This window comes from Pseudopipra pipra, chromosome 8, assembly GCF_036250125.1.
Source record: "Pseudopipra pipra isolate bDixPip1 chromosome 8, bDixPip1.hap1, whole genome shotgun sequence".
NCBI lineage: Eukaryota > Metazoa > Chordata > Aves > Passeriformes > Pipridae > Pseudopipra > Pseudopipra pipra.
In genome coordinates, this window is record NC_087556.1 from 21,433,234 (window position 1) to 21,456,119 (window position 22,886).

The 22,886-nt window shown below is 36.9% G+C and overlaps 1 protein-coding gene across 1 annotated transcript in view; it reads right to left on the bottom strand.

Moving 5' to 3' along the window:
• Positions 1-22,886, bottom strand: part of BTAF1 (B-TFIID TATA-box binding protein associated factor 1) — a 43,155-nt gene that overhangs the window by 5,453 nt on the left and 14,816 nt on the right. The window contains exons 5-31 of the mRNA XM_064662963.1: positions 22,278-22,441; positions 21,864-22,000; positions 21,124-21,235; positions 19,788-19,856; positions 17,506-17,595; positions 15,336-15,431; positions 14,881-15,057; positions 14,209-14,349; positions 13,947-14,071; positions 12,982-13,102; positions 12,803-12,907; positions 12,419-12,568; positions 11,697-11,839; positions 11,350-11,524; positions 10,667-10,870; positions 9,360-9,786; positions 8,131-8,321; positions 7,071-7,224; positions 6,872-6,981; positions 4,794-4,995; positions 4,246-4,394; positions 2,251-2,403; positions 1,622-1,743; positions 1,259-1,426; positions 999-1,076; positions 788-917; positions 18-159 (exon numbers count right to left, since the gene is read on the bottom strand). Of these exons, the coding sequence (XP_064519033.1) occupies positions 18-159; positions 788-917; positions 999-1,076; positions 1,259-1,426; positions 1,622-1,743; positions 2,251-2,403; positions 4,246-4,394; positions 4,794-4,995; positions 6,872-6,981; positions 7,071-7,224; positions 8,131-8,321; positions 9,360-9,786; positions 10,667-10,870; positions 11,350-11,524; positions 11,697-11,839; positions 12,419-12,568; positions 12,803-12,907; positions 12,982-13,102; positions 13,947-14,071; positions 14,209-14,349; positions 14,881-15,057; positions 15,336-15,431; positions 17,506-17,595; positions 19,788-19,856; positions 21,124-21,235; positions 21,864-22,000; positions 22,278-22,441 (4,035 nt within the window). The remainder of the gene's footprint in view (positions 1-17; positions 160-787; positions 918-998; positions 1,077-1,258; positions 1,427-1,621; positions 1,744-2,250; positions 2,404-4,245; positions 4,395-4,793; positions 4,996-6,871; positions 6,982-7,070; positions 7,225-8,130; positions 8,322-9,359; positions 9,787-10,666; positions 10,871-11,349; positions 11,525-11,696; positions 11,840-12,418; positions 12,569-12,802; positions 12,908-12,981; positions 13,103-13,946; positions 14,072-14,208; positions 14,350-14,880; positions 15,058-15,335; positions 15,432-17,505; positions 17,596-19,787; positions 19,857-21,123; positions 21,236-21,863; positions 22,001-22,277; positions 22,442-22,886) is intronic.

Here is a 22,886-nt window from a genome sequence, read left to right on the forward strand (position 1 = left end):
GAACATATGGTCCTTACCAGCCTCTTGTTCTCGACTGGAGCTTCGGGCATCCCTACTTGCCAGTATTGGTTTGCCATAACGAGCTGCAAACTGGCGTTCAGTGCCCAAAAATCCTGGCATAAGGAAGTCAAACAATGACCACAACTCTAAGACGTTGTTCTGGACATAAAAAGAAATATTTGATAAATTATTTTCAAAAGAAACAAAGTTATCAGAAAAACTTCCATACATATTTAACGCCGCCTACAAAACCCTACAAATCTAACACTTCAACACACTTCCAAGCTGCAGGAGCTTGGTAGCTCTTGCATCCAACTGAGTGACAGGAATACATCTACATGCACTCTAACATATAAATGGACTTTCTACTGTGTTGGCTGTCTTAAGCCACACCTTGAGTTCTTCTGGACAACAAAACCTGGGAAACACCAGTTATCTTAGTCCTGGATGAGACACGTACTGCACAGAAGTCATCAGCACAAAGCCCCAAATCTGGAGTTCTCAGAATTGTGTTTCCTGCTAATTTCACTATCCCTGCCTGATACTTAAAGAACAAATGGTAGAGAAAGTCTAGCTGACAACTTTTGAACATCATTAGTACCACAAAACCTGCACCCATTCCCCTATATGTGGGTAAACCAGGAAAGGAGAAAGATGTCATTTAAAGCATTTAGCAGCAAAAGGCTGTTTTACAATGTATACTTTGAACAAGGTGATGGACTGATAGATCTGTCTTGCTTGTTTTCTGCTATTCATCCAAAAAAAAAAAAAAAAAAGAGGCAGTTACCTGGATTGGTGTCCCAGAAAGAATTATCCTGTAATTAGCAGTCAGCTGTTTTACTGCTTTTGACAGCTTTGTTTTTCCATTTTTTATTACGTGTCCTTCATCAAGAATGCAGTAATTAAACTTAATATTTCTAGAAAAGAAGAACACAGACTTAAGTAGTATTTAAAATTCTAAGCTATTAAAAAATCTCTGAAAACAAGCCAATTCTTACCTGAAGAAGTCGATGTCATTTCTTACAACATCATATGAAGCCACTATGAGATTGTGTCTTTTCACCTGGTGTTGCAATCTTAAGGACAAAAAAAAAAAAAGGAGTTAAAGTGTTCCTTACATAGGTTATTATTTCAGCCTTTAAAGGTACCATCACAAGCTTTCCCATGCCCACGAACTATGCTTCAGTAGTAAAGTGAATTGCAAAATTCCACGTGTGATATTTTACTCTATCCCAGTCATAAGTGCAAGCTAGATTACCTTGCTCTCTCAGTAGGAGGTCCTGTGTAGTGCAGTGGATTAAGATATTCTTTCGAGCAAAATTTGCCTACTTCATCCACCCAGTGTCCTGTGAGTGTAGGAGGGCACACCACCAGCGAGGGAAGAGGAACACTGTCCACTAGTTTAGTTCTTGCGTATTCCTGAGCCCTTTAAGAACACAAGAAAGGAGTTTTTCACAGAAGATGTGGGGTTGGAAGGGACCTCTGGAGGCCATCTGGTCCAACCCCCCCCCGTTCAAGCACAGCCACTTAAAGCCAGTTGCCCAGGACTATGTCCAGAGTCATTAACACAGACAAAACCTATCATTAAAACCTAACATTAAAGAATGTTGTTTAAGCTTACCTGAGGCAATGATCACCTGCAAGAATGCAAATGGATTGTAAAGTTTTTCCTAGGCCCATGTCATCACAAAGAATTCCATGAAGTTTGTATTTATTGAGAAATGCCAGCCAGTTCACTCCATCCTGAAAATCAGAAAAAGAAGAGTGCCTCAGAAGTAAGAACTGGCTTTAGGTAGTTATGCTTCAGTTCAAACATCCATATGTTCTATCATCCATCAGTGCCAAACTACGAGCTGGTTCCCACCATAAATGCATCCACTACAGCCCGTTCCATCAAAGCAGGGGGGATAAAGGGAAAAATGTAAATGTCCAAACAGTCCTGCAAGGCCTGGCTTTAGAGAGGTGAGCTGCCACAGTCAGCCTAAACAAGGCACAGCCCATTGGCCATTCCCTGAGAAAACTAGCAGAATCTAGACAGGGGATAAATATCATTTTGCCAGTATAAGAAGTGTGCATTACTTCATTTTTTCTTCCTTATTCAGGAGTCCAAGATACACACTGCACAACTAAAAAAACAACCTTCAAAAAACCCACAAGCAAGAAGCCAATACTGAACAACTCCTACCAGTCCATGAAATTGTATTGGACTACAACTTACTGCTCTTTTAAAATCAAAGTATAAGCTGTTACCTGCTGATATTTTCTGAGCTCTGCTTTGATTGGTACTGGAATTTCATAGTTTTCCAGTTTTTTTCCATCCAGTAATTGTTCCAGAAAGTGACGTTCTTTAGCTTTCATCCTGATTAATTCTTCGGACATGTTTGGTGGATCTGGTATACCAGCCTAGGATAACATTTTTAAAGCAGTAACGTAAGGCCTACAGGGCTTAGTTGTCACACAGAGAAGAAAAAATAAAACCTCATACTAGCTTAGACATTTTAAACAGACAGTAAAGATCTGCAATCTTCTCAACTGCATGAATCCAAACTCAGGATTTATATACTGTATTTGTGCTATACTTGTTTGACTACTTGTGGGTCAACACATCCAGGATGTGACAAATTCTGCCCTAAAGGACACACTGAAAAACTTGATACAAGAAGGAAAATTCTTGTCAAGCTTCTATGACTGAGTTATTCTACCTCTAATCAGAGAGTTTATCTGGCTAGCTAGAGAAGCCTTTGACACTCTTTTCTCTTAAACCACAAGCTACTATCCAAAGTTTGATGGATTTTTCTCCTATTTAGTGGAATTATATCTTAAGTGATACTGAAATTCATAGGATGAATTCAAGCAGTTGGAAACTGTTGAGAGAAGGAAAAACCTAAACCTCCTTCAAGGTTTGTAGCAGCAGATCTTGGCTTCCTAGGTACTTCCCACATCAGGCCAGAAGCCCAAAGAATCCATCTGGGGGCCAAACATGCTCAGACATTCTTGTTTGCTAGTAATATACACTAGAAGAGGAAACAGTTTTCCAATCATCACATCTGTCACCCCAATTTTCTGGGCCACCTCCACCTTTAGTTAGCTTTACTTCAAAACCCATATATATATTTAATATAGTTCAGTATCTGATATTGAACTTCCTTAACCAGAAAGGGGAATTCTAAGGCACTTCCCTAGTAACTATGAAAAAGAAATATGACGTGATTGTGCATATGCATGCAATTACTAGAACAAGGATGCTATGTTTTTAAGAGATGGTCACTACATTCTATTAAAATAGCTTTTAAAACCCCCAAAACCTAAGCTATATGTATTCCACAGGACTGTGTTTAAGATACATCCAAAGAAGGACACTGGTGCCAATGGCATCAGTATGAACATGCCAGAAATTAATTCATTCTTTGCTAACTTTCAACTTCAACATTTCAGTGTAAGCATGCAGAAAAAGTAAGTGCTCCTGTTAAGGTAGATTGCTAGTTATCAGATGCTAAGGTTTTATTATGTTAAAAATATAATAAACCCATTAAATTGACGATTGGTTTTCATTATTACCATGGAAATGTATTCTAAACTGTCTTCTATTACCATCTGGTGGTCAAGTTACTTAGAAGCATTGTAGTCCTTGATACACAACATTAGAAAGTGTCTGAGGTGTGAACATTGTAGCAGAAGTGAAAAACTGCAGCAAGTCTGTACTGATTAAACTCTACTGCATCATAATACACAATATTTGGCCCAAATATGCAGGACAGAGTTTTTTGATTTTAAGAACTAGAAATAAGTGACTCTACTTATATCCACATTATCCCTATTGTTATTTTGCTTTTTCCTTTAAAAGCAGTACTGCTTTTATGCATTTCTCTTGACCACATACACAGCAACACACATACCTAGGGAGAGTGTACATGTAACTCCTAAAACTTTTGAGCCCGAACTAACAGAACAAGCACTGCACACAAAATTAATAAATATACCCTTTAACTTTGTGTACACAGTTAAAATGAGCTTCTTATAAGGAGAATTTTTATTTTAACATTAATTTAGGCAATTGCTAACACAGGGTCCCATTTTGCTCATTTTACTTACAAAGGACACTTCCATTATCTGATAGGGACTCAACATCTATAAAACCATTTACTTATTCAGCATTTAATAAGCCAGAAGCCTGAACTTTGCAGCTGGTGAAAAAGTGGATACAGGGTAGTTCATACACTCAATATACTTAGAGTTTGAGCTTACCTCAAGAGGCATTAGTCTAATTAATGTTGCAAAGCACTGAGTAGCCATAAAACGTACGCTGTTTGTCTGATCACTCATTCTACCCAGAACTGGAACCACCAGAAGAACAATGTATGGAACAATACCAACATCCAGCTGCTCCATTACACCTGAATTGGTTATTAAGGAAATAGTTTGTAACAGTTCAGGACTGTCTGACAAATATATACCCAGCAGACTTCACACTCAATATGGAAAAGTCATTAATACGTTACATTCAGATGAATAAGATTTCTAGTAACAAAGCAATGCAGAAGCAGGGAAATCTGATCTACCCAATTAACATTTAGCCCAGTGAACTGCATGGTTTGAGAAACCAAACCTTCATCTGATGGATAAAATAAGGGCAATGGAAATGAAAGTTTATTCTGTTTCATTCCACAGAAGGAAAACAGCTTAATATTTTATTTCGTTCCTCCTCCCTTTTTTTTCTGGCAACAGTTTTTGTTCACCTAAATTAAGCAATAGCAAAGAAGTTTCTGCATTTCTGAATACTCAAGCAAGGATACATGCCAGTGCTTCAATTGCACCTTCTTGTTTGGTGTTGTCATCTATTGCTCCCAGCCATGGTAGAACTTTCTCTAGAAAGATATTCATTGTTTCCATGGTAGCTATTTTACTCATAACACCCACACAACGGGAAGCCATGTGTCTCACGGCAGTGCTGGGATGTTGAAGGCACATGTAAAGGTGAGGCAAATGCTGTATTAACTGAACAGAGAAAATGGTGGGGGAGAAAGGTTAATACGAATTATAAAACAAATTAGTGATTTTTTTTTAACTAAACAGTCTTTTTAAGTCATTTAAGAATGCTTGCAGTGGCTCCTTTACAAGACCTAACTGCTTAAAACTAAAAAATAGTTTCAGAAGAAGCAGGCAATTGAACTTTGAACAAGTATTACTCCCCAATGCAGTTAAAATTCACAGTAAAAAAAGAGCTAGGAGTTTAGTCCAAATGAAAATTTAAGAAGCCCTTAGTTGGCAAGGATGTGTTTCACACTGAAAATACAGTACTAAGTACTCAGAACTTTTTATTAAAAAAAAAAAATTATCACTTAAATACAGACACAGATTTAAGAATTCTTTCCAGCTAGCAGATTTGTCCTAGACTCATCCCATTTGTGTTTAGGCTGATCAATTATTCATGTTAGGAATCTCATTAATTCTGTGTGACAAGAAAGACACTCAGAAGGAATCTGCATCTTCCCAGTGGGGTATGTGTGTATCTATGTCTTCTTTTTCATCAGTATAAATATACTTTTATATCAGGTATCTTAAACCGATGCTCAGGTTTTTCCTAATGTGAAGATCCCTATATATTAGCTTTGGTGAACCAATTCCACCCTCCTTCACTTTCTGTGATTTTTCAAACCTGCATAAAGAATTAACACCCTCAAAACTAATCTACACAATAGCTACACACCACACATATGCATACATATAAAATACACTTAAAGGAAGTCTTCCCATGTCATATGCAAAATGCACTCAAAACCATTTTAGCAGTTTATTAAGATAGGTAAGAAAATTCCACATGAATCTTCTCCATCTGCTCAGAATTCTACAGCCATTCATTTTACCCATCTTTTCCAGAATTCTGGCCTACTTATTCCTTGCATGGGAGCCTTGTCAAGTATTTTTACCATCCTGTTGCCCTTCTCTATGCCTCTCCAGAGCTACTATACTTATTCTGAAATACAGTACTGCAGATAGGCTAGTACTGAAAACTGTGTTCAGATGCAGGCATAAGAATTCCTCCATTTCTTTAACTTTTTTTTTTACCAGTACTTTAGATTCAGTTGATACTTTCACAGAACCATTCCAACTCCAGGATCTCTCTCCTGAGTAGAAATAGTCAGTTCAAAGAAGGAAATTATTTTTTAAATAATCAAATCCGGTCTAATTGGGGGTAAACTGAAGTTTCCCACAATTTTTGCATTCCCTGCACAGGCAGCCTTTCTGACAACCTTCAGCCTGTTACACAGTAGTCAGGCAGTAAACTCTCTTTATCACTACCATTTTGCTCCCACTCCAGCCACAGAAACTACATGTCAGACTATTGTAAGACAAATAATTTCAGTCAACCACATAGTGCAGCATAACCACATTTTTATCTATACTTTCATTACAAAGAGAAAGCATTGCATTATCAGTCCGTTCTCCAGTTTTAGGAAATACAGGATTAAAATAAAGCAGAGCCAAGATGCTGATGTCAATGCAACAGAATAGCATAAATATTATCATAACTCAAACTTCAGAAACAATCTTATCCAAAAAAGAATAGGCCAAGGCTAAATTGTAGGTAGCCGTTTGCTTTTGTGGTTTATTCTACAACCTGCATGAACAAATACTGAATTTAATATTCTACAGAACACGGGGTAAAAAAAGCTTTACAACTGCACAGCTTAACTGCTGAAGGCTATGTCTTGAGTTTATCAAGAGTAGGATACAGGACTTGGAGAACAGGCAGACTAATGAGGGACTATTTGAGCAAAATAGAACAAGATCTAAAAAGAAGCCTTACAAAACAATAATTTAAAGCAGTAGCAATGAACAGACTGAAGTGTTTCATACAAAAGCTAATTACCAGAGGATGTAGCTGAGTATCCATTGAAGCTGCTGTTGTTTCAAAAACCTGCAAGGAATTTACCAGCTCCTGGGCAGGAGCATCTCCTTTTTCCAGTAATGACTTCCGGTCTGGTAAAAACAAAAAGGTGTTCAGTTTAAGTCTGATATATTGCCCCCAGCCTACCAGCCCTCCCAGCTTAAATCAGAAGGGTAGTTACCAAAATTATTTATGTGAATGTTGTTCCGTAATGAACCAACCATAGCATCCCAGAGATGTGGCAATCCTGTTGCCATTTCAGCACCAAAGTGTTTAGCTATAGTAGATAAGGCAAATTCAGCTCCTCTTCTCTGTACAACATAAGGTTTCTGAGCCTAGAATTAAGCAATTTATCAAAGTAGTGAGGACAGACACATTTAAAAATAACAATTATTTTCAAGAAAGCTCCCATTATATAGGCATTCAATTTGGTTTATACCTATGACACTACATTCTGATTTTTTTCCCCCAAGTTAGTTACTTTATTCTTTATAGAGGTAAAAAAAAAAAATTATAACAGATGATTTGAAGTCTATGAATTTGAGATTTGGCTTTTGCTGACACAGGTCCATTTCAGCATGATATTTTCCAACTGGTTCCAGTTCCAGAACCTTAGATATTGCCAATACAGTGACACCAAGAACAGTAGCAAAACTTATGAAAAACAATACTTGTTTTGTTATTAAACCCCTGCTCTTTGTTCCACTCTCTTTGGAAAGCAGAATTGATAAAAAACAGTAACAAATCAAGAACAAAATCCACAACACTGTTTAGGAATCAGTCTTGACTAGGATCTTATTAAAACATACAGATTTTAAATTAATAAAACAGTAGCAAAAAAGTTTAGAATAATAAGTGTGGAAGTTGCACACACATTCTAAAGCCAGTCACATTTCAATTACTGGTTTAAATTCTTCAGAGGCATCCAGCACACATCAAGATGACCGGCATGTGTAACAGGACACAATCACAGCAGTTCGTGGAAATCTATTTGTATGAATTTATATTGATATTTCTAATCTGCAGTAAAGTAAGTTTCAGGAGTTATTAGTTTTCTTAATGACACACTGAAGACTTAAAATACAAACATGCTGCTTGTATCACAAAACTTCATATCAGCTCGGTTCTCTCACGAAGAGATCCTGGGCATCCCTATTATAGTGATATCAATTCCAGTGAATTCAAAGTAACAGAAGGGAGGGGTGGCTGTGAAGTTCCAAATTCAAACTTCTGAAGTGTACCTCATCGAGCTCTGTAGGAATGCTTCCACTGCTGCCTGTGGGGAGATCTGCAATAGGGGCTTTTGGAGCTTTTGGAGTAGGACCTCGCCGACTTGTGATGGCAAAAGCAGCTTTCTGATGTCTGTAGAGTGTAATTATTCCCCTGTGCTTAGTAACTGTATGCTGCATCCCATCTTTATCAGAGTTGGGCCCTAAAGGAAGAGAGAACAGCTGTCAACAATTTAAGCTGCAGTTTAACACCTCGGCAGAAGTGACAGCTACCTGTAAGTCACCTGCTGATTGCACTTCAAAAAAAGCCCAACTTTTTCCATCCTTGAGGACAATGGCACTTCAGTACAGAACAGTTACTCTGTTCAGAGCACATTACAGACTTGGAATGAAAAATCAAAGCATGCAAACCACCACACAAATTCTTATTCAGCAAGAAGCACAGGTAACAAACTTCAATCAAATATAAGAAGTTTGCATAATTTTATTTCATATAAAAATGAATTGCGTTCTAAAGTTTAAACAAACTTACGTTCTGTGTCCCTTACAAACAGTTCAATACTTCTGTCATGATACAGTAACAGATGTCATCAGTATCTTTGGATTTGTTCATGTTTCTACTTATACTAAAGAACTTCTTTTTTAATCATATAATGTTATTCTACTCTGAGATGAAGGACATTCATAAGGAATATGTAAAATGTACAACGGTCAAGCCTTAAAGCAGGTGAGAATCTTAGACTATTAAGATCTTAATTTGTGATGTTCATTCAATGTACACATTTGCAGTGTGGGACAGACATTTAATGAATCCATGACCATTGCATATACAGGATTATTTGTTCATTTTGACCACTATCCTCATCTTTTTTTATCTTACTGTTAGCCTATTGAATGTAACACAAGTCACTTTTTTTAACAGGCTACTCTAATTCCCATACTTACTCAATTCCAGAGAAAAGCTTTGTAGTACATATAAGTGAAATATGATCATAAGAGGACAATGTCAATAACTGAAAATTGGAACTGAAGTCTTTTATACATGTATGTTCTGAAAACAATACACATTAGTTGCACACGAATTTAGTTTAAAATACCTAAATAAAACCATTACTAATAAAAAAATCAGTTGCTGGCATTTTAAAATCACTGAAAACAAGACTCACTCAAATACTCATTTTAACAGTTCAGAAATAAGCACAGGCATATTTTAAGAATGTTGGCACTCTTAGATGTTGTACCTTTTGAGTTTTCATGGCCACTCTGAGGCTGTGCAGGACATGCTGCTAGTGGGGTAAGATGTGGATCCACACAGAGGGAGTTGCAGAGGTTTTTTATAATCTTTGAGTTGGGACAGGGAGATCTTGTTGTACACTGCTGAAGCAACTTTGCTATACATGAAGCCACATAGTTTTGTACAAGTGTATTCTCTTCTTTTTTGATAGCTTCCATTAAGGGTTTTATAACAGGATTTAGTTTTTCTGGAAGTTGCTGCAAGTTCACAACTGCACATGCAGCAAATGTGTGCACTCGCAGATGCAGCACTTGCCATTCTTGATTTGTTTCTGTAACAGTCATTTGGACCTGCTGTCGCTTACTGTCCAACTGCTGTAGAACTTTAGGATTCAAAGGAAAGGATGACGTCACTTCATTGAAAACGGAAGTAACCTAAGAAAAGGGAAAAAAATAATGGCAAATCTGTTTCATTTACTGTAAAACGGGATATCCTCTCATGGCAGAATATGAGTCACTTGACCAAATATCTCCATTTTTTCAGCAAGTAACAGGAAATGCTCCAAGATGTAGTTTCTGGAATCTTGAACTGCAGTTCAAAGGGAAAAATCAGGCATCTTATAAGAATTTCAAGTCTAAATTTCCAAAGAGCAGTTTATGCACTCCAAGTTTAGATTGTCCCATATCTACCAGTTCTATCCAGGTATTCTGGAAATATATAAGCAGGTGACAGGTAAGCAAAGGAGAATGTGAATACAAGAATCTAAAAAGCATGTGCAAGGCCTCATGCATGAACAAGTTGTTTCTAAGCTGTTTCTCTTTTGAGGAAAGAGACTGGGATAAAAATCTAAGGAAAAAAAAAATCAGCACAACATAGTTGCAGGGCTTTCCATATCCTTCCCCACTCAGTTGACTACTGTTTCCTGTGAAAGATTTGGCATTAAAAGGAGATTAAAAGGTCAGAGGCAGGGGGCTAGCTCATCTAGAATTTATTTCCTAGTCTTCTGACAGTGGTTTTGAAGGGGTTCCAGCCTGCTTTAGTTTCTTCTGTGTGGATTTCAATAGTGAATCCACACCTGGAATCGTAACACTCACTTTTTTCTCCTCTTAAGTATGTATCTTGCACTGCTCTTGATTTTTGTCAGACTGTAAACACTGCAGGGGAAACAGTAAGTTTCTATACACATCCTTTGACATGAGATATGTAAAGTCACCACATTATTTCTGAAAGTTATTGTCTATGTAATAATTACGTGGAAGATGTATTTCAAGACAAGAATAGGTCTGAAGGAAGGGCAGGCATGCCTCTACTTACCAGCTCATTAGCTTGATCTATTGTAAACACACTACAGTTTACTCTGTTTCCAATGTCAATGTGTGCATCAGCTAATAATGAGATGAGTTGTTTACATTCATTTTGCATTCTGGTAAAAGGAACAGCAATTTCATCGTAATAGAGATGTTCAGAAAGGACCCCAAGTAAACGAGGCTGCACACAAATAGCCACAGTTGTACACTCCTGTAACAGGAAAAGACAGTTTGCAATTCTGAGTAATCACAATTTCTTTTGTTCAGTTTTGGGTGCTAAACAGCTCAATCTAGCTACAAAAATCCAGTTTTCAGAGGGACCATTAACATTCATAACCCAGAATATAAATGATTAGGAGCAAAACTTTCAGTCTGCCACTAGAAATGATACTGAATAGAGGAAAGACAGTCACCTTAAAAGGAAGGCTGACCTTGGATAACAAGCATCTTGAGAACAGACTTATTTGTAGAAAAAATGTGAACATATTTACTGATTCATAATTCTGACAGTTGGCATTTAGCTACTGAGCACTGTATTCCTCCATTGTCTAAGAATCATGATTTTAGTATTTAGATGTATAAATACCATTTTAGCTTATCAACCGAAATCTTATTTCAGCTAAGTAGCTCATGACAAGCAGTGGATTGAGATAGTAAGTAAAATTTATTTCTGCTGCAGAAACACCCTACCTTTTGCAAGGCTGCCCACTCACAGATTACTAACGCAACACTAATCCTCTGCAAGGCAGATTTAGAATTCAAGTGGAAGAGCAGGAGCTGAGCTAATGATTCAGCTGGCTTTATTTCTTGAGTAACAGTATTTACACCTGGGTCACAAATGCAGCAACAAAGTGCTCCCAGCAACCTGACAAGAGGGAAAAGAACAGTCACTTCAGTGTTACAATTACTCTGCAATTAATGATTAAAAATTAAGATGCCAAAATAGTCTACATAATTAGATTTTGGAAAAGCTGCTATATATAATGAAAAAAATACATTGCTTTTAATTATCTTTTTCATATTTTCAGTAAACTGACTTTGCTGCCATCATCCGAGCACGCATGACAACATAATCCCTTGTTGCTGGATCTTCTGCAATGCTGTCTGCCCCAGCAATATATTCCTGAATCACTTCCTTATTCTGGGTTTGACCTTGACGCAGTTTAGCACCTGCCTTTTCCTGTGGAAAAAAGGAGAGGTTGCAAGTAAGTATGTTTGTAATGAAAACATGAATTCATATTCCATAACACTTCCAACAGAAGTTGGACTAAGACAAAATATTTCTTTGATAAGAGGTTTCTTAAAGTAGTTAATACTTGCAAATCACCTCTCCACTACTAGCCTGCTATGGTCCTATTAAATGTATGCTATATTCCTTGACTATAACATTAAGACTAAACTCAACATACTCTGGTAAATACACAGAGGAAAAAAGAAACATCTTTCAGCATGTTTTCAGAAAAAACACAATGCTTTCAGATTTAGCTCAGTCCTGCAAACAGATGGCTTTGGAACCATGTAAATAAAGATTTTATGAAATATTCACATAGAGCATACTGCATGGCAGAACTTTATTCTCATGGATAACCTGACAAGAACTCTTTTGCTCTACAAAATTGATGTTTATAAGACAGTTGACATTTAGAGTTCTAGAAAGGCAGCATCACTCCCCTCTAACATCCTTAGAATGTGTTTTCATATACAGCTAAGCAATTTCATACTTTCCTCAGAACAGTTAGTGAGGTCACATTTCACTTACTTTTGATCTAGTTTTTACTTCTAGCAACATGTTTAAGTCAATGGGCAAATGAGATGGCTGCATCATTAAGCAGAGCCAAGCTCCCATCCATGGACAAGCAGCTGCAACCACATACTGTACAGATGCCTTGTTTAACAGTTCCAGCCATACCTTGGGAAAGAAAGAACCATGGTGAAAATCATGACAAATTTCTACAGGATCTACATAAAATCATACCATGCTGATAAACTGTAGGAACCATCTCTCATTCACTCTCTAGTAAAGCATCACATAGGCCAATTACAAAATAATTAACAGGAACACACTATTTTTTATCTGCACAGAGGATATGAAAGAGCAGGATACACAAACACTATATACCTATGTGGTAAGGCATGCAAATACCTTGTGAATAAGATCCAGAATTTCTTGGTTGCTTTCCAAGATACAAAACTGAAATATGTGCCTCAACATGTCTTGCAGAATTGGAGTCAACCATGTTGAAGAACTCTGAAACAAGGATATCATATGACTAAGCATATTCCAACAGGTATCACATTAAAACACTAATAACTAATTCTTACCTGATCTTGGGTAGACAAGAGCGTGAATAACGTTTCCAGAGCTGCTTTTCTCACAGAAGATATAGTGTGGTGCAAGAATGGCCACACACGTGGGACCAGAACTGTGAGTGACTGCTGAATACTAGAGGAAGGGGAGATGGAAAGACAGTTACAGGAGAAAAAAACCCCACTGACTAGAAAACTAGTCAATTCAAGCATGTATTTTTACCATGTTTTTACCACTACCCATTATACTTTGGCCTTTGTTCAACTGTTAGAAAAACAAGGAGGGGCTGTTTCTGTTTTGAACTTACTATTAGGCCTGAAGTTGTACCTAAAAAGTTATGACTTTACAAATAATGAAACCAGCTTTAGCAATGCCAGTCATATAAGATGAGAGAGAAAATGCACAAAGCATCTACCTTACGTGCAGATGTGGTAAGTTTACCATGTGTATTATGAAAAATTTAACATATTAAGATGCAATTTCTTTAATTTGCCAGAGTCCCAAACAGAGAGGAACTAGTCACAGAATTACTGGGTGTCCTACTAATGTGAATTTCCATGTTTGTAGCTTTCTCCAGAACTGTTCCAAGAGCAAAGTTCTACAGGTATGTGCATGTGTTTTAATGTACACAATTTGGTCTCTTGTTTGGAGTTTGTCTGCTCCTTGTGGGCAGGACCACCATATGAGTGGAGCCAATATCCTTTACTAAAATAGCCAAGACGAATGGAGAGAGAAGGTCAAGAAGTCACATATAAACAATGTCTAATTGTTTCATTCTTCTGTTGCATTTCACAAACATAATGAAAATAGAAGCACTGCCCTAACCTTCACTTTAAGGAAAAACAAGAGTAAAATTAAAATATTGATTTAAATTAGGCATCTCCTTGGCACATGATTTGAAAGACACGCATTATTACAACTTGCAAATAAGTGGACACTCAAGTACGTAATACTGAAGCAATGCTAATTAAAAAGTTACCTGCATTTGCGGACCTGAGGGTAAGTCAGAAGGGATGAAAGAAGGATCATGATACTGTTTGTGGAAGCTGTCAAGTCATCCAACTCCAGAAGTGCATCCCACAAGGTATTAAGAATAAAAGGCACCTACACAAATAAGAACAAGAGATTACTATATATAAAAAAAAAAGAAAAAAATCCAGTGCTGCCTCTAAGCATTATTTTCTTCATTTTGACCAAAAGTGAACTTTTCAATCAGAACTTATGGAAAACAGTTTAGTCACCTTCTGAGACTGAAGCTGGACCAGGCTTTCCACTACTGGTACTAAAGATGCTGCAGCAACAGCTCGGACATCATCATCCAGATCTTGCAGACCTTCAATTATTGCAGGCAATACTTTAGGCAATAAAGTATTGATCATGTCCTGTCAAAAAAAAATCAAAAGCATTTTTAAACTTAAAAAGCATGTAATGATCCAAACAATTGAGATGTACTCTGTGTTAATTAACCTGTTTGTTTTAAAGAAAAGCTACCCATTCAAGACTATAAGTATTGTAAGTTACCATTTATGAAGTTAAAAACCTAGGTTATAAATTTGAATGAACTCAAATGTCAGCTCAAAGCTCAGTGTTTGCAGAATACAAACGGCAAATAGACTAAACTTCTCGTAGCATTCAGCTCTGCTGCTTCACACATGAAAGTATCATCAAAATTAGGCAAGCACAGCCTCTATTTATAATGTTCTGTGCAAGTAACTTATCAAGTTACAACAGTACAGCTTCACTATATAATTGCAGCCTGGATATAAAAGTGCAGTCACACATCTCATAACCCACGAGACTGCAATGCAAGCAAACTTGTTTCATCATATCTCTCTACTGTTCAGCCACATCCTCTACCTGGAGCAGAGGTTTTTAATCCAAAGGTCTCTACAATGTGTCATGAGGGTTATTACCTGACGTACTGCCAAAGCATACTTTATTCCTAGGAGACCACCATGTCTCACTTCCCACTGTTCCTGCGTAAGCAGCTTCAGGAGAACATCCACAGTTTTATGAACTCCAGTCTCATTCATGTGTTTCAATACTACTCCCAAAGTCTGAGCACAAGTCTCACGTACTGGTGCTACCACCTAGGAAAAAGGAAATGATAAAACAGATACTTCTGTATGAAATTTGACTTAAGAGAGAAATCAATCTGAGTAGAGTCAGATGACCAAACTGCTACACAAACAAGGTATTTATATATCAGCTACTTTTTAATAAGCATCTGTGAGTAGTTACAACAGGCACATGCAGCAGAACTGTAACAAGGCACAGTGTTATCTGTGCTGTACTACTGTCAGTGTTCTATTGCTGCAGTGTTGTCTCCTGCAGAAGACTGCTGATCTGCCTCTCAAACTTAACTTACTTCATCTGAAACAAAGTCTCCAAATCGGTCTAATGCAAACACACAAAGAAGTCTAATAACCAAGTCTTCTAGCCACTCCTGATGCTGCTGAATCATCTGTAAAAAAGAGAAAAAAATCAAACACCTTGACTATGTTCATAAAACATTTTCTGATATGCTTGTTTTAGCTAAAATTTGTAAGAGATACAACAAATGTTCAAACTGACTCAATACAGTCACCTTGCACAGTCAGTCAAGGCAAAGTACTCAGCACTAATCCAGCTGGGTTACTGCAAACATCATAACCTGGTTGGTTTCGGTTATTTTTTTTAAAAAACATAATACCTTTACTGAAAGGCTGGTGTCCTGATTTTGACTCAGATAGAGTTAGGTTTTTCTCAGTAGCTGGTACAGTGCTATGCTTTGGATTAAGTACTAGAATAATGTTGATAACACACTGATGCTTTGGTTGTTGCCAAGTCATGCTCACACTAAGTCAAGGACTTCTCAGAGTCTCATGCTTTGCCAGTGAGGAGATCCACAAAAAGTAGGGAGCAACCATAGCCAGGACAGCTGATCTGAACAGCGATATTCCACACCACAGAATGTCATGGCCAGAATATAAATTGGGGGAGTTACCCAGAAGGGGCTGATCAGTGCTTTGGGCCAGGCTGGGCATCAATCAGTGGGTGGTGAGCAATTGTATTGTGCAGAACTTGTTTTTCTGGGGTTTTAATTCACCTTTCCATTTAATTCTCCTTTCCATTATTATTATTACTGTTATTATCATTAGTACTATTGTAAGATTTTACTTGATTTCAATTAAGTTGTTTTTCTCTCAACCCATGAGTTTCCTCTTTTCCTGATTGTCCACCCCATCCCAGCAGAGGGGCCCATGGGGGGGAGTGAGCAAACAGCTGTGGGGTGCTTAGTTGCCAGCTGGGGTTAAAACACAACAGCTAGAGAGCACCTCGTTAGGGTGGACAGACAATTTTATTCCTATACAGCGTACAAAGGTAAAGTCATCCAGCTAACCTATACCAACCCATGTCAACTCATCCTAGGCAAGTCAATTAATATGTCTGAAGCATATTTATAAATAAACTATAAAGCAGTGGGAGACCCAGTGAAAGGAACTTGCTTTTCAGCACCAGATTTAACAAAGCAATTTAAAACAAACTTGTCTTGAAGCTCTGGCCTCTGTGAGAGACCAATAACTCCGTAGTTTTCAATCTCAGAGTAAAAGCCTCATAAAAGCAACTGCTCAGGCACCATCTTTCTCATCTCCACTGTCTGCCTACTAGATCACCACTGCCCTTGAAAACTGTCATTTTAGTGTACATATCAGAGATTTCATATTCCCATACATGTCAAAGAATTACACCCAGCATACAGCATGCACAACAGCTGGAGCACACACACCCTTTCCATAAATAGTTAAGAAATGGTTTAAAAAGTATCTTATAATTGCAGCCTGCATTATTATTACCCAGCAATCTCCATGGAACAAATACTACCCCACGTGGAAGCAAGAAGAGACAGAAGCTTTTGCTTTCCCTAAGTACAAAGTATGCTGAAATATATTGATTTACATCTCCTCAATCTTCCACTCTAAACCACAAGCCCTCCCAGCTGCTTTTACAGCCAAGTCAGTATTAATCTGGATGAGATTCACTATTAGTAAATAAGCTGTAACCGTCAGGTTATTTTATAAAAACTGTTTTCCTTTTAAAAACATTAAACTTTTTCTCATAACAAAGCAAGCAGATTCACAGAGTCACCTTACTGTTCAAGCAAGTAGAATGAGACACTCTAAGATTTCACTAGAGTTATATAATCAGCTTGGCAATTTAGTTTCAGCACAGCTTTACCATGACTTGAAAACAGTATTTTCCAGTATGGAAGCTAGTGTTTAACAACTTTATACACAATCAACATATTAATGGTTACTTATACAGTAGTATAGTAGTACTAATACTAGTACAGTAGTATTGGTTTCTGCACAGGTCTTTTAAAAAGAATGTTTCATCAGTGCATATTGTGATGTCAACCAGATAATTTTGAGCAGACAAGTCTCATGGTTTACATTCCCCCAGGTCACCCACTTGCTGCAATGTTTAAGTATTTTAAGAAGTCTGTTTTCTAAACTTCGTTTAAGCAACGTATGGAGTCTACATGACTGGAAACTTACCTCCTCTAGAGAGCTATCTCCCATTTTACCACCACTTTTACCATGAGCTTTAAGTATCTCTCTCAGTCCAGTACCTGCACCATGTCGAACCTAGAAAAGCAAAATGAAAAGCCAATTTTAAAATACCAGGGAACAGGAGATAGCCGTGTTGGATAACTGAAACAACAGTATTGTATTCTTAATAGAGACATTTCAACTACAGCTGAATTAGTACTAGACTTGTAGGCAGTTATATCAAATCATATACTTAAACGTTCATCTGTCCAAAATCAACCAATTAAGAATTGCTTCTATTTCCTAACATTATCATATTTGCAGTAATATAACCAACATTCATCTACTTTTACCTCACTACAAGACACTAGTTTTCAGAAAAGAAAAACTAGAAGGTATTACTGGGGGTTTTTTTAAGTTTATAAGTTAAAGTAAATCAATATAAATATTTCTCTACAACTCTTTATATTTTTTAAACAGAGTTTGGATCCTCACTGAATATTCTGGAGTTCACAGAACAAATTTCTGACTATTATTATTCTTCAGAGCTTACAAACCTGCCTTGCTTGACTCAATACTAGAAAGTAAGTGAACAAGTGATAGCAATTGTAAGCACTTGCATGTTCTCACCAAACATGAACAGCTGAACAAACTAGGAAGAGTTCTGGAAATAACATAAGACCAGTAGAACTACTATTGTTTCTGGTATTTTTGACACTTAACTGGACTAGGAATTGGCTTCTCAAGAAAAGCCCACTCAATGGATAATGAAGGCTTAAAAGCAGAGTTTTGAACCAGGTTTTCATTGAGAGACCTTTACACAGATTAGAGCAGAACTTACTCTATTTAAGGACACTTCATATACATGCTTGTTGCTAGCAGAAAATTATTGTATTTCATTTCATGACAGTAACAACTAGAACTCTGTATTTGGTAGCATACATATTCCCTATGTACAGCTCAGTGGTTGCTGGTTAAAAGTATAAGCAAGCCAATAAAAACCAGCCAGAGTCTAGTCTTAAAATGCTAATTGTTCATGCACCAATAATTTATTTGGTCTGAGATAGCTTATGAGCTAGGTTTTACAAGTCAAAAGAAGTAGACTTTGCTAGTTAAGTTCTCAGCTTCTGCAAACACAAAAGAGACAAATGTATAAAGGCAATACGAGTAGTAGGATTCATCTTGCCTGACTTCATCTGTCAAGCTAGGCAAGCAGCCTGGACTAATCACTCAGGCTGCCTCTAGACACTGCAAGATGCTGCCAGAGACATTTTAAACATGAAGTGAGGTACATTAACCTATTTTTCACCCAGAACATAAAGTAATAACAATTCTGTACTGATCTACTTCCCTAATTAAGAAGTATGTGCCCTATATCAAATGTACTAAGGAAGCCACGGGAATGTCTGCATTCCAGATGACAACTGGATGTGGCTTTCAACTGCAAACAGCCTGCTTTCAAATGAGGTGAGGCTTATTAGCTCAGATGCAGCAATATGCCACACAAATAGAATTATCCTTTTTCTGGGACTAAAATAATTGTGCTGGCTGCATATGATCTATCTGTTTTCAAGTCTGAGAGCAAGTTGACTCTGTCCATATTGACATCACTGACACTGTGCTACAGATATACATAAGGATGTTAGAGTTGCTGTTAACATTTACCTTTTCAGAATATCAACTTCAGAAAATTAAGTTAGGTGAGAACAGTTATTTCTGTCTTCTGCTCAAGGAAGTAAGATTGTTATCAGCTACTTCACACTTTTGCCTGAAATTTCTAACAAAGTGGAAAAATGTATAAAGACTGAATAAAAGGGTGAGCAGAAGAGTTTTGAATCTTGAATATAGGTGGTCTAAGCAACAAAATATATAGTTTTTGTAGTTACCAAAGGATTGATATCTCTCCCTTTTGTACTAGCTTAGCATTAGACAAACATGACGCTGTTCTTTTGTTGAATCCAAGTCTCTTTTAATTGCTTAATCTTTGTGACCATAGATTTATGTGCTTTTATTTTGCTTGAATTTCAGTACTCCCATAATTCTCACTTACAGTGACTACTTTACATCTTTGCCACTTCCCCCAAGTATACGTTATACATCTGTTCTCAATTCCCCTTTTAAGTTCACTAAAAGTCAATTTGTCCTGGCTATATAATCTGTATTTACAGTTGATGTAGTTTTTGATATCTAGCAAAATACTCAGGTTCCACACATACAATTTTTGCGCTTCTCTTGAAGCTTTTTTTTTCATCTATAGTTACACCTTAGATACTGCACGTATGTCTTACCTCCCAAGAAGGGTTGAAGAGGTCATTGCACACCTCTTCACAAAAGCTTTCCAGAGGCCACTCATTTGCCTAAATGCATAAAAAAATTCTTAAGTACGAAATTAAAAGAGAAAGGAACCAGATGAACACTTATGATCTTCGTGTATTTAAATGGCATATATAAACCTCCAAAAGCTTAAGTATTTTTCTTTATTACTGGACAGAATTGAAAAAACAATCTTCTTTCACAGCTCAGACTTTGCTAAGTGCACTGGATCTCTTAAAAAGCTTATGCAGTTTCTGTTAGTAGTGTAAACTCTTCTCTATGGTAATTGATTTTAATGTTCTGGAACTCATTCTCCCTTTAGGAACCATGCTAAGGCAGAAAATTAAGCAAAGTTTCTTATCCTCCCCAGTGATCCTTTAAATTTACAAACTTTGCCTTTAAAGAACATAATAGGCAAATCGCATTTTGCAAATACACCTTATAATGAAGTTGGGTCAATTAATTTGGTAATAAACAGTATGCTATTCAAAACACATTCCACATTTTTGGAAACCAGAAGCATATCCACTATCCCAAAATTTCCTACAAGGAAACTGACGTGGCTGTGGAAAGGAAATTATATTACCATTAGTCAGTTCACATCATCACATACACAAAGCGACTGAAAGGCAGCCAGCAATCAGCAGCTGTTCAGCCTGCAGTTATCATTCATCTTTCAAATTAATTTTCCAATCATTTTTTCCCAAATAAAAATGTAATTACAAAACTATGTCTGGAAATTTCTTATTTTTGGAGAATACGGACTAATCTAGATAAAGTCTGAAATAAAATTCTGTGAACCATTTGTATTCTGGTTTAGCATTTCTTAAATTGTCAGCTTTTTAGTCTATTGAAGCAAATCCAGGTTTTTCATCATCAACTGTTAAAGATAGAACTTAATTCTAAATTAAGTTAAAGTAATTAAAGTAAGGCAAAGATTAAATAAAGTGTACATGAACATTTAGATCAAATTATTTGTGGCTAACTGTAATCCTACCATCTAAGTGTTTAGCACAGTTTTACAGTTTAATACCCAGGTCTGACACCTGTAGCCACCCTACTCACATTCATTTGGGTCACAAACTGCTACCAATGGATTAAATGTGTTTTCTTCCTCAGTGCTGTAAACACAGTTTGAAGCTGTCTTGCTTCATTATCTAAAAAAGTAAGCTGGCAATGACATTCTTCATTCCATTTCTCTTAATGCTAAAATGCCTAAAGGATTTGGGACTATAAAGGAATTTTGCTTTAAATTACTTTGCTAAAAACCTGAATGGTTATTCCTGCTAACAGCAGAACAATACATCATACCTCTTCTTGAACATTTTCTACCAATGTTTTTGAGTCTGTAGCAGGCTGGTTGATGACAACATTTGCAACTTTTTTTCTCTTTTCTTCTGGTTCCCCGTCGGTGCTATCATTGCTGAGAAGGAATAAGTATAAGTTTATGAACTGGAAGTATGCTTTAGGGGAAGTAATTACTTCTACAATTGAAGTCTTCAGATCCAATAAGGTGTGGCAAGAATACAAAACAGAGAGGTTTAACACTGAAACATGCAAGATAGATAAGTTTACATGAAAAAAAAAAATTCAGTGAGGAGATAGAACGCTGTCCCAAACTCACAATCCTTCTCAGATTTTTCCAAGAAACACAGCAATTCCTAAATAAGATCATTAATTTTGTTCACTGCTTACAAACACAGTAGATACAATAATATGCCACTATAAACTAGTGAGGAACACAGCATACATCAGAAAGTTGAACAATAACAAAGTTAAAGATACATCTTAAACCCCCACTTTCATGCATTATTCTTAAGCCATATTTAATAACAGGGACAAAGCACAAATTTCAACTGTAGCATCCCATTATTTCAAGATGCCTCTGAAGCTCCTTAAAGTATATGGAACAAATACTGCACACAAGCTTTTCACCATCAGCCCAATTTGCACATAAAAGATTAAGATGCAAAGACTGTAGGAAGTTTCTCAACAGATAAATCACAATCCCAGCTTAACTGAAATAAAAGCAAACCAGTTCACTATTATACCTCTTCTCATTAGCTTCCACTGCATCTCTGGATCTTTGCTTTGCAAATAGCTTAGCCATTCTTTTGGCTTTATTCTTTTGTCTACTGCTCATACCAGCTCGAAATTCTGAGTCAATTAACTCAGCAGCCTGAAGAGTCTGAAAGAAAAGTCATTCATTGTCAATTCTTTCAATGAAGGTCCTGAAAAATTCTCAAACCCACACTGGTCTCAACTTCCCCAACCCTCCATTTCAAACCCTGAGAGGCAGTTTGACATCAAATAATACTAACAGGTAACTATGGGACATAAGAATTCAGAAGGGCAAAGCATACCATATTGGATGTCAACCATATTTAAAATACAAATATTGTAACCACAGAAGTTCAACCCACTGTATTATTCCTTGCAGTCAAAGAGCCCAAGGTTTTACCTACAGGTTGTTTGTTTACTAGTAAAACTGAAGAGGGGGAATAGTCCAGATCTTCATCATTGAAGAGATCCTCAGTATTCATCCCAATCGCAGCACCCATATCCAAGCCAAGTTTCTTTTGCAGCAGTTTCCTCTGGCGCGCTATCCTCTCCTTAGGATCAACTTCACCTGGGAAAAAGGTTTTATGAGAAAGATATGTTGGGTTTCCAAACAGATGTATTACTGAAAACTTGCTCAATGTATACAACAGAAGCCAAAATTTACAGAATTAAATTGTACTTGGCTAATACTGCCTCTTAAAACACATCACACTGATACCCAGAAGACCTTTCCTGCTACTCTAACTATACTGCTACTTAAACTGATCCATTTTCAAGCAGAAAATATTGTCCCTGAAATTCATTAATTTATAATTGGTCCACAGAAAAACCAAACAAAAAAAACCAAACAAAAAAACCCACCAAAAACTAAAAAATAACCAAGTTTTGACTTGGACAAAAAATTGCACTTTGAAAGGAAGAAGTTAACACACTAAAAAATAAAAGTAAAGCCTGATTCAAGAACTATCACTTTTTATTGAGCACATGCATCCTTGTGGGATCTGTTACTTTTG